We start from the raw sequence: 14,361 nt of genomic DNA, 5'->3' as shown, positions 1-14,361 counted from the left end.
GCCAGTCAGCACCCATGAAAACCACCTAGGCTGGAGGAGCATATGGCCTGGCTTCTTTGCACATAGCTAGTTTCTGTGCTTAGTGATGTCTGTTGAACTAGGCTGAATGCCAAAGATTCCAAATTTACTTGACTGTCCAGGAAAGAACCATGTTATGAGACTGTTCTTTTTTCAGTCCATATATATAAATGGAATGTATTGGAATATACTAAAGGAATGCACTAAAAAATTCTCCCAGCACTGTACTATTGAGCCTGAAATCTCAGATTGTTTATGTCACTGTCTTTTATGAAATTCCTGTATAAATTACCATAGTGGGGGCCCAAGTACCTTAGTGTAGGTGCTTCAGCTAGACCCCCTTCCCTGCCACAGAAAGGCTTGTGTCTGGGTCTCACCACCCCCACCTGCTGTGTTTGGATAGTGTTGCCCACTTGTCTGAATCTGGCTCTTTGATTTCCTTAAGATTTGTACAACCCCTTACCTCTCACTCACCATGTATTACCTAGTGATATTTCATGAAGATGTTTTCCAAGTTGTGAATTAATGCTGAGCATTGGGCAAGTGAACAGAGCCCAGGAACTACATGGATCTTAATTGTAACATGGGATTCTACATCTAAATTTAGGAACTCTGTGAATCCTAAAGATGGTGAAATTGAAGCCTAGAGAAGACTAAACAGAGGTCAGTCTTAGGGTGTTCTCCTGGCCAGTTCTGTCATGAAATGTAGGTGGAACAATATATTGCCTGGCTTAGGCTTAGAAGCTGTATTTCAAATAAGTAGAGCAAGGAATATCTCTTTGTGTTGAACATGCTGCTGTTGGTCTAGTCCAGGAGTCGGCAGAAGATTTCAGTAAGAGGTCAGATCATAGTTAGGCTTTGTGGGCCACATGCAGTCTCAGTTGCATATTCTTCTTTTAAAAAGTCCTTTAAAATGGGGAAACTATTCTTTAAAAATGTTCAGTTGTTTATGTAGAGAGTATTATCACAAGTGGGGGAGGGACAGAGAGCGAAAGAGACAATTGCCAGCAGGCTCTGCATTCTCGCTGCTGCGGGGCTCAATCCTGAGATTCGGGAGATCACAACCTGAACCAAAATCAGAAGTCAGATGCTCAACCTAGTGAGCCACCCAGGCACCCCGAATGTGAAAACCATTCATAGCTTGCAAGCTGGCCCACCGACTCTACTTTAAAATTGAAAAAAGGAAAAAAAAAATAACCCTCTCATTTTACGAATAGGTTAAGAAACTCTTGTGAGACAACAGCATTTGCAGTTAAGTGTTACAGGATCAAGGAAAGGCAAAATAAATCAGCTTCAAAAAATATTTTGATTAGCAATCAGATTTTAAAATAGCAATCTGTTTTAATAGAATAGTTTAATAGAAGCTAATATTTTTTTTAGAAATTTTAGGCAAAAAAAGGCTATATTCTACCCTTTGGGGATAATAAAATAATCAAAGAATACCAAAGTTGCGTCAACAGACATTGAATTTCCTTATTCAAAAAAGATGTATATATAATAATTTTTACAAAAAAAAAGAAAAAAGAAAAACATGTACCTTCTAATTTTGTTCCATTGTGGCCCTGTACATTGAAAACTCCTATTTATTTTGACCAGGTCTTCATGTGCTCTATAAAACTATCATGAGGTTCTTCATAGAGATTCAGTGTTGGGTTCTCTCTGGATTAGGAGGAAGACCTCTCTGCACTTGTCAGGGAAGCATTTGCTGCCTGAATGGTAGAGTGTCTTCCTACAATCCTCTCTGGGTTTACATATCTGGTTATATTGAGCATATCGATTCCTCTGTCCTTGTTGCCTTAAGGAATAAGAAATTGCCTTTATGAGTCTCTAGTAAGATCTCCACTAAGAAGCCCTTATTTCTTTTAAAAAATACTGGGCATAGTAACTTATTTCCATCCCATGTTCAATAGGTTTTTTGTTAAGAGTGGACACTTTATTTTTTAATTTTGTTTTTTATTTTTTAAAATTTACATCCAAATTAGCATCATTAGTGCAAAAATGATTTCAGGAGTAGATCCCTTAGTGCCCCTTACCCTTTAGCCCATCCCCCCTCCCACAACCCCTCCTGTAACCCTCAGTTTGTTCTCCGTATTTATAAGTCTCGTCTGTTTTGTTCCCTTCCGTTTTTATATTATTTTTGTTTCCCTTCCCTTATGTTCATCTGTTTTATCTTAAAGTCCACATATGAGTGAAGTCATATGATTTTTGTCTTTCTCTAATTTCACTTAGCACGATACCCTCCCAGTTCCATCCACATAGCTGCAAATGGCAAGATTTCATTCTTCTTTGATTGCCGAGTTAATAAGAGAGGACACTTAAAAAAAAAAAAGATGCTGGACATTTAACCCTACATACTGGCCTATGTACAATCAGTGGTTGTACCTGATGTGCTCTAACACAGTGTGGTCAGGTTCAAATAATAGTTCCCCTGCTGCAGACAGGGAGGAATAGAGATAGGCCTCACTGGTTTCCTTTTGAGCCCTGAGGTTGATTTCCGCTCCAAGTCCTCCTGTGGTATATAGGTCTATCCTGCCTTTTTCAATAGATGAAAATGGGGGCAGGGAGCAGTGTAAAGGTTAGTTAAGTGTAGGATAGATCTTTGATTTTCCTATTAGTACTTCTTTATGCTGTTTGTGCCTTATGGAAACCCACATGCCTCCTGCCTTTTCCTCGATGTGACAGCAGGGGTGACCCTAGTGGTAGGCTCAGGTGTTCCTTCAACAAACACGACTGTTGTCTTTGCTTCTGGGGAGTACTTCCGTGACCAACTACACCAGCTGCAGGTTATGTCTTTCAGGTAGAAAAGGTTTGGCCTTTTCTACCCTTTCTCATATTTCTAGTAGTGAACTTTCCACTTTGGAGCTTCCTTCACCAGAAAGTTGGATGTTTAGGATCAGGAGGGATCCAGAGGCTTAGAATCTCTCTCATTCTGCAGGACCCCATCTCCCACCAGCTGACCGAAATACTCATTGGCCAGGTGAGGCCAAACTGCACCACTCTCAGAGAAGAATCAGAATGGGCCAGAGGAGACTGAAGGAGATGGTAGATAACTATTTGGCTTATGGTAGAGGCTCACACCTTATAGTGTATGTAGAAAGAAGTCATGGAAGTAAATCCTGTGCTTAGTGCCAGACTTCTCTTTCAATGGACATTTAATGGACTCTTTCAATGTCCACTTCAGTGGACATTTAATATGTTTGTTTTCATGGGTTTTCATTTTCTTAAGTTTTTTCTTGCTGTTTGAACCCAGGTGTATAAACATGGTTTTCCTTTTCAAATTGAAACTTACCTATTTAAAAAGTGAAATTTCATCATTTGAGTCAGAATCCAAATTAAAACAAAATGAGATTTTGGTTAAACACACAGGAGTGGCTGGTAACTGGCTTTTTTATCTTTTGGTTGTATGTAAGCAACTGACTCACTTCGATCTCCCAGAGAAAAAAAAAAGGTTGATAGTAAAGACATAACACAGTCCAGAACTAGCCTCCCACCAGGTAACGGAACTGAACTTGCTCAGTCTCACTGGTCGCCTGGCTTTTCAGTGTGGCTGCCATTCTGATCCATTTACTCACTGGCTTGCTGTCATTGCTGAACCATAGCTTTTACATCCTTATAAGCTGAGTTTGCAAGTAGCCTATCCTGTATCCTTTTAGGTATCCTTTCTACACTTCTAACAAAAAAGAGAACCCTTTCATCCTTCCAGTGTAAATTCCAGAGGGAGAATACAGTGCAGCAGATGTCTGGGTCAGGCGTGTCATGGGTCATCTTCAGTGTCCTCTCAAAAGTAAAGGCAGAGCTGTGTGGTTCAAATGGGGCTTCCCCTTCCCCCTTCAACTGTGTTGTGGGAAGACAGTGCCCCCGCCCCCCCGCCCCAGAGGGGAATTTGTAAGATTGCCAGAGAGTCTGTCAGGACTGTACACAATGTTGGATTAGAGTTCTGTAGTTCTGAGTTTTCCAAGATAAGGAACGGACTTCCTTCCACCAATGTGTGTGTGTGTGTGTTTAAATGTTGATTTTGAGCAGGGAAGGGGCAGAGAGAGGGAGACAGAGAATCCCATGCAGGGCTCGAACTCATGAACTGTGAGATCATGACCTGAGCTGAAACAGAGTTGGATGCTTCCAGACAGGCGACCCTTGAATGTGTTTTAGTGCCTATATGATTGGCATAGGTATGTGTGGGGACTGGGGGTAAGAATGGAGTTTGCAAAGGCAGGGACTTATAGAGCCTTCTTATTATCAGCTGTGGCATTAATCCATGAGCTCTGTCCCTATATCTAGGACTAGTAGAACAGTGGTGAGAGCTTCAGACATTGTTTCTCTAAGACAGTTAGGAACATATTCTTTCCTTGACGGAAACTTTTTGAAGGAGCATATGCTGTTTTCTTTCCTCTTAAAGGACAAGCAACAGAATAAAAGGTTATAAACCCACAAAGTCAAAGAATGCAAAAGGAAACAATAGCCAATAGGTAATGATGTTGGGAAGCAGTTAGATGAGTGGTAGAACTCAAATGTCTAGTGCCTTCAGAGGGTAGGAGCTTAAGGGATCTGTACTGCAGAACCTGAGAAAGGCTTTGGACATGGAGCCACCAGGAAGATATGGTGAAGCTGTCTGGCAACACGGGTGGGGAGTTGTCAAAGTCTAGACTTGGCAAGTGATCCAAAGTCCAAGAAACTCAGTATTTACCCCTGGAGGTCTACTGAAATGGAAGATTTTTCATGGAGATGAACAGGGCTATAGGTTAAGTGATGCCTGACCTTCCCAGAGCTCCCTTGAGTATCTTGGACTCAGGGAAACACAGAGCAGGCAAATACAAAGCACAATTAGCCAACCTCACCCAGAGCTATGACCACTGTTCTGACCACAGCCTGCATACATGCCACAGCCATTAGTCATCAGAGGAGCCAGAGCCTAGAGGGAGGGCAAAGTTAGGTATATAACCACAATGGGGCGGGGGGGGGGGGGATTCCTAGTACCCCCTTAGGATGAAGTAATCTTTGGATCCCCAGAGATGGGGGTAACACCTATACTTGGGTAGATATGTAAGGGGAAAACTTAAAGGGGTAAAGGTTTCATCTGAAGTATATTGAACCTTGTGTTAAAGTCAGGGTCTTTGGAAGGAAAATACTGTTTGAAGATTTTAGAATCCTAAGTGAGGAAGGACCTTCAGCGCCCTGAGTTTCCTTTGAATTGAAAGCACAACATAGGACTAAGTGGAAGTTCCATTTTAGAGTTGGTATTGTTTTTTCTTGCTATGTCCTTAGCAGAGACAGGTGCAGGTCTCCCTAAGATACACTCATAGAAGGATTTATAACTCATAGGTATATGTTTTTAGTCTGCAGAACCGATGCCTTTAACAATTATATGAAAAGGCAGAGGCAACTAAATAACCAGAATAGGGACAGCTGCACTTTTAGGCAGTAATATCCAAACCTGGCTTCAGCCTCACTCAAGGTACTGTTATCCTGAAAATGAAAAAAAAAAAAAAATTCCAATTAAGGTAGAACTAGTGAGGGGACTCTAACTGGCATGTTTGTGTCGCCAAATTGGCTTCAGCTGCCAGATGCAAACTTTGATTCAACCAGAACTTTCTTCTCAACTCCAGAATGTTGAGACAAGCCTCTTACTATTTATGTTTTTATAGCTTCAACAACAAACAAAAAAGGAAAGGAGGGGCTCTGCAGAAAGCCAGTAGGACTTTAAACCAGCTAATGAGTGCAATTCAGTTGAACAACTCATGTTCTTTTACAACCATGTTGTACAACCATGTAAAAAACTTGATAAAATTAGATAACCTCTGAGTCTTTGCCAGCTGCTGAGAACTGAATGCTCACAGCAGTGGTCAAAGAGCTGGGAATGGATTGTGTGTGTATTTCAAATAGGCAGTGCCAATGCACACAGCCAACATACATTGTTTTCTGAGGAATGCATTTGATTAAGTGTATGAATCACAAATTATCAAACAGAATTTTTGAAATATACTTTGAAGGCATATTCTTACTAGATAGAAATAAGGCAAAAAATTTTTTTCAAAAAGAGAGACCAGATTTGCTTAAAGGGGGTCAAGTCTTTAGGGATGCACCCAAAGTCAAAGGCAGGCTGACAGAGAAGAGGGGAAATTCTCACCTGATTAGTGTAAAGTCATGGAACTAAAAGGGTGTATAGGTGCTAATCAGAAAACGTATTTCATTGTTGGATCAGAGAACCTGTACTTATTTAGGCAGATTACTGTATTATAAATACAGATTATTTATTCTTCGTTATCCTTTAAAGTAACCTGAGGATTGTGGAACTGTCAAGTAAACTGTTTGAATGAATTAAACTTAGTCCCTAGATAAACAGGGCAGAAAACTTAGTAGGTTGGCCCAGAATAAGGACAACCTTGTGTTCAGAATGCTAGCAGTTTATCCCAAGACTTGGAACTAATGATAACAGTTGCCTCTTAATCAGAATTACAACACAAAACACAGGAAGAGGCGCTGTCAACAATTGTCTTTTTTACAATTTCAAAAGTAGTCTAGATACAGTAATAAACTCTTCTAAAAGTCAAGTTTCTTGGGCACTTTTTGTTTTGCTTTTTTAAAAACAAACTTTTTAAATGTTTATTTTTGAGAGAGAGCGTGAACAGGGGAGGGGCACAGAGAGGGAGACACAGAATCCAAAGCAGGCTCCAGGCTCTGAGCTGTCAGCACAAAGCCTGATGGGGGCCTGAACTCATGAACCACGAGATCATGACCTGAGCTGAAGTCAGACTTAACAGACTGAGCCACCCAGGCGCCCCTGTTTTGGTTTTTAAAAAGATTAACTTTTCAGGTGTTAATGAGCATAAGAATGCTTGCCTAAAGCCCTATTCCATATATAATTTATACTCTGATTATTCAGTGGTTATTAATGGTAATGACTATTAACATTTAATGACTATTAATCATTTCAAACACCAACACTTTAGGGGTGTGGTGATACTAAAGTTTCTAGTTGGTATCTTAAACTCTTTATTCTTATCTTTTCTATTAGCTTTACCTTCAAGCCAGGATGAAGGGAGACTGGGCAAGACTCTTACGCCCCACACTGCAATTTGGTCTTGTTGCTGTATCCATTTATGTGGGTCTTTCTCGAGTTTCTGACTACAAGCACCATTGGAGTGATGTACTAACTGGACTCATTCAAGGAGCTCTGGTGGCAATATTAGTTGTAAGTATACAGGACGGCAGCCTATATGTTGATACTGATAAACACTGGGATAAATAAGTAGAAAACATGTGCTATTGAAAAAAACTATACAAAGGAAGATACTGTGGCTTAGTAATTTTTACTAAGAACACCGATGTTACTAAGTCATGTTAGGATAGACAGCAGATAATAAACTATGCTGCTTTTCCTAAAAGTTATAAAAACTTACTACTCCTTGTAGTTTTGTAAAAGGCTATGCCTACGGCGTTTTGGGTTTTTTTTGTATGAACTGAAGAATACCTTAAGTGCTAACAGAGTAAAGCTGTACTTAAGACCTAACTAAGCAACTCCGAATTTTAGAAGAATTTCCTTTAACATTAAAACTTCCTGTTGGTCACTAATTTTCTGTACCCTTTAACATACCCCTTTTGTTTATATTTATTTTTTGCAAACTGTTACAACTATGTATATGGTTTTTAAAATTAAATTACATCATTAAATACTTTTGTCCCATTCTAAGTAGAATTTGTTCTCTATAGGTAGTGTATGTATCAGATTTCTTCAGGGAGAGAAATTCTCCTTTTAAAGAAAGGAAAGAGGAGGACTCTCATACAACTCTGCATGAAACACCAACCACAAGCAATCACTATAGGAACAATCACCAACCTTGAAGGTAGCAGAGTGCTCAGATCAAGCTGGCCCGCTTTCTAAAGGAAAATGATTGCAACCAGAAGGCAAGAGGATGCGTTTTCTTCATGGTGTACAAGCCTTTAAGGGACTGCTGCTGCTATACCTCTTGGATGCCCACTTTACCTGTGTGTATATAGTTCCCTTTAACACAGTGGTTATCTAATAGCTCTGAATTCATTTAAAAAACTTTAAGCCTTTCACTAAAACAATGCCCACCTGTACATTTTTTTATTAAAAAAATGTAATGCTTATGTACAAATGTGTATGTAATGTATGCTTTCTTAGCATGATGCCTGATTTAAACATAATACGTATTAAAATGTTTGAACGACTGCCTTGAGATGAAAGAACCAAATCAATACTTGTGTAAGCATTTGTATGTAGTCAGCTGTAATCAGGTGGTGAAAACTTTAAAATCCCACATTCATTTCACTGGCTCTTTTTACAAGTAGAGGCTGGCAGCAAATACAATATCTCTCTTGATTTTGGTGATTCCTACAAGAAAAGAAAATAAGATTTAAAATTTTAAGACCACAAAGATCGTGATTCCCCTCTGGTGCAGTTTTAACACAACAATCCTGATGGTACAAGACCCTGTTGGTCTAAAAGATACCTGGAAGAGTCCACAGCCACCTCTGAGAGGGGGGAAACATAAAAACTTAGGCTAGACTCTGAAATGCCCAGTATGTCTCCGTGTGTGTATGCAGGGGGTGGGAGTGGTTCAAATTATTCACAAAGATTTATTACTGAGGAAAGGACTAAACTGTCAAGTTATTGGCCCAAAAGCATGTACTTTCAGCCTACGTCAGGAGATCCTGTATTTTCACTTACCATGTGAAATTCTTTCTGCCCGAAGACAGGACAAATTTTATTATCTAAAAATGTTTAGGGGCGGCTGGGTGGTTCACAGTCAGTTAAGCATGTGACTTCAGCTCAGGTCATGATCTCATGGTTCATGGGTTTGAGCCCTGCTTCGGGCTCTGTGCTGACAGCTCAGAGCCTGGAGCCTGCTTCAGATTCTGTGTCTCCCTCTCTCTGTCCCTCCCCTGCTTGCACTCTCTCTCTCAAAACAAAACATAAACATAAAAAAAAAAAAAGTTTATATAACGAGACTTAAACTTGGGTTGATGAAATAGGTCTGCCCCATCGAGCATAAGGAAACGTAACTCAGTTTCTGAACACCTCGTCTCAGGACACTGGTTGTGTCAGACGGAACAAACTGTAAACATGTTAGACCCACCGCCCACCTCTGTCACTACCACCTCGGACTGGCTATCCTTCCATGATCTGGTCTTCCTGCTTCCACCTTGCTCATCTACAGACTGGCCTACAATGCAACAGCAAGAATTGCTCTGAAACCCAAGCCAGTGCACAGCACTCCTGTGTTCAAACCTCCAATAATCATTTCAGGAAAAAGGCCGGGGCCTAGGGGTTAAAATGATAATTTCTTTTCTCCTTCATACTATTCTACTCACTGCTCACTCTGCTTTAGCCACACTGGCCTTGTGCTGCTGCTTAAGTCTATCAAGCATAGACTCCTGAGTGGGCCTTAATGCCACCTCCTGAGTAGGGCCCCCAGGCATCTCATCTATCTCTCAATTCCTATTGTCTCTTCCTCTTTTTCTTCTGTAGACTTATAATCACCTGAAATATTTTAAGTGCTGACTTATTTTACATCTCCCCACACCAGAATGTAAGCTCCATGAAGGCAGGGATTTGTGGGTTTTTTGGTTCACTGCTGTATCCCTTAGTGCTTAAAACAATGCCTGGCAGTACTCAATAAAAAATCTTACAAATTGATTATACATAAAATCCCAAAACTTCTTCCCATACACTCTAAAAGTTTCTTTAAACACTACTAGATGGCCCTCCATGGCATTCCATTGGAAAGCATCTGAAAAAGTCTTCCTGGGGCGCCTGGGTGGCGCAGTCGGTTAAGCGTCCGACTTCAGCCAGGTCACGATCTCGCGGTCCGTGAGTTCGAGCCCCGCGTCAGGCTCTGGGCGGATGGCTCGGAGCCTGGAGCCTGTTTCCGATTCTGTGTCTCCCTCTCTCTCTGCCCCTCCCCCGTTCATGCTCTGTCTCTCTCTGTCCCAAAAATAAATAAAAATGTTGAAAAAAAAATTAAAAAAAAAAAAAAAAAAAAAAAAAGTCTTCCTACATTGTGGTCAAGAACTCAGGTCTCAAAGGATTTGCCTTATTAGAAAAAGCTTATAGACTGGATACTGACCTTCTGCAAATTTGTTTTCCAGCTCAGTATTTCCAATGGCTTTTGCTGCTTGACACATCTGTCTAAGCAGTTCTTCCAGGCGCCTCATACAACGAATTATGCTGCCTATAAAGAAAAGGAAACAAATTACTTATAAAATGGAAATAACCAAAACAGTAGAACTTTTGTTAACAGGCAAGATAGGAGAACATGGGATGATTAACTAACAGTACTTTGAGGGACTTCCCATCCAGTAAATCAGGTAGCAAACTTCACTGGCTGCCTGGTAGGCACTAGGAAGGATATAAAAAGTTAAATTTCCCATCCTTGACTAATGCTAGAGAGTCATGGACTTATAATGGGTTGACATTTGCTCTTACTTAGAAATAAAATGCTCTGGGAGCAGGGGAGAGAGCAACTTTGGGTGAAGGCCAGCAAAGACAACATATAACCAGGGTCCATTAAGAATGAGGAGGTCTCTGTCACAGAGTAACAAGGGACGACCACTGAGGCAATGCAGAGAAGTCTGACAAACTGCAGCTACTCAAGGATGCAGAGTATGGCCTACTAGGGATCTGGATACCATCCTGTGAAGAGGATGCAGAGATTTTTTTTTTAAGTTTATTAGGACAAGCAGGGGACGGTCAGAAAGAAGGAGAGACAGAATCCCAAGCAGGCTCTGCACCATCAGTGCAGAGCCCTAAGTGGGCCTCGAACTCACAAACTGCGAGATCATGCCCTGGGTCGAGATCAAGTGTCAACTGCAGAGAATGCAGAGATTTTTATGTGGGGGAGTAATAAGAGGATCAGACTTGTCATTTCAAAGGTGCATCCATTCTTCCTGACCTTAAACAGACTTTCAGCAGTGCCTTCACACAGTGTGCCTCAAGGGAACACAAAAGAGGAGATAAGCCTCCTCCCATTGTATTTGACTCCCTGAGACAAGTGTTTGTATTAAAGCTGAAGCTGTAAACATCATTTCACATCTGTCTCACTACAGCAAGAAGGGGCCTGGGATCCTTTCTCAAAGAGCTATGTGCTCAAGTTGACAACTCTTGGGAGTTTACTTTTAATGTCTGATATACATTAGGAATACCTGTCTGACATGCCAGCTAGTAACTCTTAAGCCCTTACTTCTACTCCTTGTAACACTGAAATAATTCATCAGCATTTATCAAGTTCTTGAAATATACTCACTGTTCGGGGCTGAGTTTTCCTTTTTTTTTTTCCTCCCCTGAAGCCACCTATGGGCCAGAGCAATGAAAATACAACAATGCTATTGCACATTCTGTGAGTTTTGTTGGGATGACATTGGTAATGAAGATGACCAGCACACAGGTTACTTTAAAGACAACTGGGGATAATACCCTTCCATCTCTTATATACAGGATGTTCATAACTTTAGACTTGGTTCAAAGGACTGAGCTGAGGCACCAGGTCAGAGCAAAAAAAGAGCAAAGACTTGATGGAGACCTGGGTTCTAGCCCAGATTCTGCCACTAAGTAATTAACTCTGTGATGTAGGCCCTTACCCTACTCTCATTTCTAAGGTATGTACAACGATAGTAAATGCTATTTAAAGAAAGGGCTTGCTCTACCTAACTCTGGATGGTATCACTTGAGATAAGAGATACATAAATTCTTTGACATGGGCAAAACCGTAAAGGAATATAATGTCATGATATAACCCTTTACCAAAATATCCAAAGTCCATAGCCTTTTTCGCCCTTCTCTCATTAAAAGGTTCATGGAGTTCTGGGGGGAAAAAAAACTCCACCTCTCAAGTACACCCTATTTCTACTACACAATTCTGTCAAAGCTATTTAGCACCTAGCAAGGTCCTTTATTAGATTCTGAGCACTTATTCTGTGGCAAGTCTGTAGTGTGTATTTTATGTAAATCACCTTGTTTGACATTTACAATTCCACGAGACAAGCACTGTCATTATCCTCATTTTCCAAAGAAGGAAAGGGGAGAAAAAAGTTACAATGTGAACAAGGTCAGAGCTACGAATAAATGATGGAGAAATTATGTCAAAGATCATAGAAGTGAGATGTTTTCTAAATTTTCTCTAATGTGTATTACTTTAGAAAATTTCAATTTATAATATAGTTTACACATTTAAAATAATTAAAAAATAAATATTTTATAAGTTTCTTAGGCCTTACTGTAAAGCTCTTCACTTCTGTAAAAACCTTCATTGCCAGGACCAAAGAATTTACCATTAATGAGTTTCTAGAAGCAGTAAGTGGTAAAAACCAGCAAGTAGGATCTAGTCAGATAAATGGGTGTTTTCTGATTTTGGCAATCAGAAAGTCACTGGTGATTTGTAGTAATTTCAACAAAATGAGACAACACATGTCCCCAACAGAGCGGGGGAGCAGACGCTTGACACCCTATGTCCACTGTCTCGAAGTGTACAGACCAGGGATTACATTTCGTCTATGCCATTTACTATGTGAGGGACTATATTATAAGCAAGTGAGGAGTGACTTCTTGTGGGTGGTAAAAATATTTTAAAAATATATCGTGATAATGGTTGTACAGCTCTGAATACATTAAAAACCACTAAATAATACTCTTAATTAAAAGGGTGGATTTTTATGCTCCGTGAATTATAATCTCAATGTTGAGTTCTTTCCGGAATGGTGAGGTAAACCTGAGTTTAAAGGTCAGTGACATTGAAATGGACATTTAAAATGGTGAATTTTATGTATATTTTGTCACAATTAAAGAAAAAAAAATTCTGATTACTCAGAATTCAATGTTGCTTCCTACTCTAGACCCTGGCCCATGGCAACCATTAATCTACTTCCTGTCTCTATGGATTTGCCTATTCTGGACATTTCATATAAGTGGAATTATACAATAGTTGCCTCTGTCTGCCTTTATTATTATTTTTTTTTTTTGATTAAAAAAATTTTTTTTTAGGGTTTATTTTTGAGAGAGAGAGACAGAGTTCTAGCAGGGCAGGGCAGAGAGAGAGACACACACAGAATCTGAAGCAGGCTCCAGGCTCTGGGCTGTCAGCACAGAGCCCGAAGTGGGGCTCAAACCCATGAACCATGAGATCATGACCTGAGCTGAAGGCAGATGCTCAATGGACTGAGCACCCAGGCTCCCCTCTATTTGCCTTCTCTTACACCTAGAACCTTAAGGAGTTCAAAGTTCATTCACATTTTAGCATTAATCAGTACTTCATTCCTTTTTATAGGTGCTACTACATTATAATGACATACCATAGTTTAATTATTCATTGACTGATGGACATTTGGGCACACATGCTTTAAAAGGCAATTTTGTAATCAATGAGGCTCATCTGGTTCTTGAACAAAACAGTATGATTCGCATTGAGGATGGAAAGTAACACCTTTCTCTGAACAGTATTTCTACCTCCAGCTTTCTGGTATTCCACAAAGTGGTCCCCATAGTTCATGTTCTGAATCTGATTTCATACTCACATGTAAGTGGTTTTAATGAGTTTGACCTGAGGTTAGGATCACAAATGTATTTTCTTGCAACTATGTATCACTGGATCGCAGCTCAGGCCCAAACCCTTTCTGGAGGGTAGAGACGGCTGCTCACAAGGCACCAAGCACAGTACCTGCTCCCTTACCAGGGTCTCAGTAATTATTCACCAAATGCCTAAGAATCAAATACTAAGTAATTTAGTACTAAAATTTTGCCAGAAATGAAACAGACATAATACATGTTACTAAATGGTCACCCTATTATTATTAGCAAAAGTATTTCTAAGAACAAATCCATTGGAAAATCCCTAGTGAGAGTGATGTACCTTGACCTAGGGAAGGGTAAAACTATGCATGTTGAAAGGCATTTTGAGAAGAGCTTGTAGTGGAGGCAGAGTGTGTGAATGCACTACACGGCATTTGTTTTAAAAACTTGTGGCAGGCAGAAGCAAACATTTCCAGTGATAGCACTCGTCATTAGAAACCTCCTGTGATGAAAGAAGTGAAAATTAAGTCGTTCATGCACAGTGAAGAGTACAATATTGTTTCTGTATAGACAAAATTTAAGGGCCTCTGAAAGCTTACAATGGATCTACTACATGGAGTAATAGATTGAAACTCCAGACCTTAGCCCCTACACATACTGTTTTAAATTGTTCTTCCAATTTAGTTTGATAGAAATAAGAAAAAAAAAAAACCCACATTATACCGTTTTGTTTTCAGGGTGATACAAAGGAAGTAAATATTTGTATGAAGTCTTCAAACTTCCTCAATTGAATCACAGTATAAGCTCCTCTCTTGCATTAG

General features: G+C 40.0%; 2 protein-coding genes across 3 annotated transcripts in view; one reads left to right on the top strand and one right to left on the bottom strand.

Annotated features, from left to right (window-relative positions):
* PLPP1 (phospholipid phosphatase 1) overlaps window positions 1–8,211 on the top strand; it is a 91,011-nt gene extending 82,800 nt beyond the window's left edge. For both annotated transcript variants that reach the window (XM_030321043.1, XM_030321053.1), the window contains exons 5-6: window positions 7,031–7,207; window positions 7,726–8,211. In XM_030321043.1, coding sequence (XP_030176903.1) covers window positions 7,031–7,207; window positions 7,726–7,857 — 309 coding nt within the window. In that variant the 3' untranslated portion in view covers window positions 7,858–8,211. The remainder of the gene's footprint in view (window positions 1–7,030; window positions 7,208–7,725) is intronic.
* The window catches only part of MTREX (Mtr4 exosome RNA helicase), a 110,003-nt gene continuing 101,348 nt past the window's right edge, over window positions 5,707–14,361 (bottom strand). The window contains exons 26-27 of the mRNA XM_030321033.2: window positions 10,107–10,211; window positions 5,707–8,371 (exon numbers count right to left, since the gene is read on the bottom strand). Coding sequence (XP_030176893.1) covers window positions 8,319–8,371; window positions 10,107–10,211 — 158 coding nt within the window. The 3' untranslated portion in view covers window positions 5,707–8,318. The remainder of the gene's footprint in view (window positions 8,372–10,106; window positions 10,212–14,361) is intronic.

Source organism: Lynx canadensis, chromosome A1 (genome assembly GCF_007474595.2).
Source record: "Lynx canadensis isolate LIC74 chromosome A1, mLynCan4.pri.v2, whole genome shotgun sequence".
In the NCBI taxonomy this organism is placed as follows: Eukaryota; Metazoa; Chordata; class Mammalia; order Carnivora; family Felidae; genus Lynx; species Lynx canadensis.
This window is presented reverse-complemented; position numbering and strand designations above follow the sequence as displayed.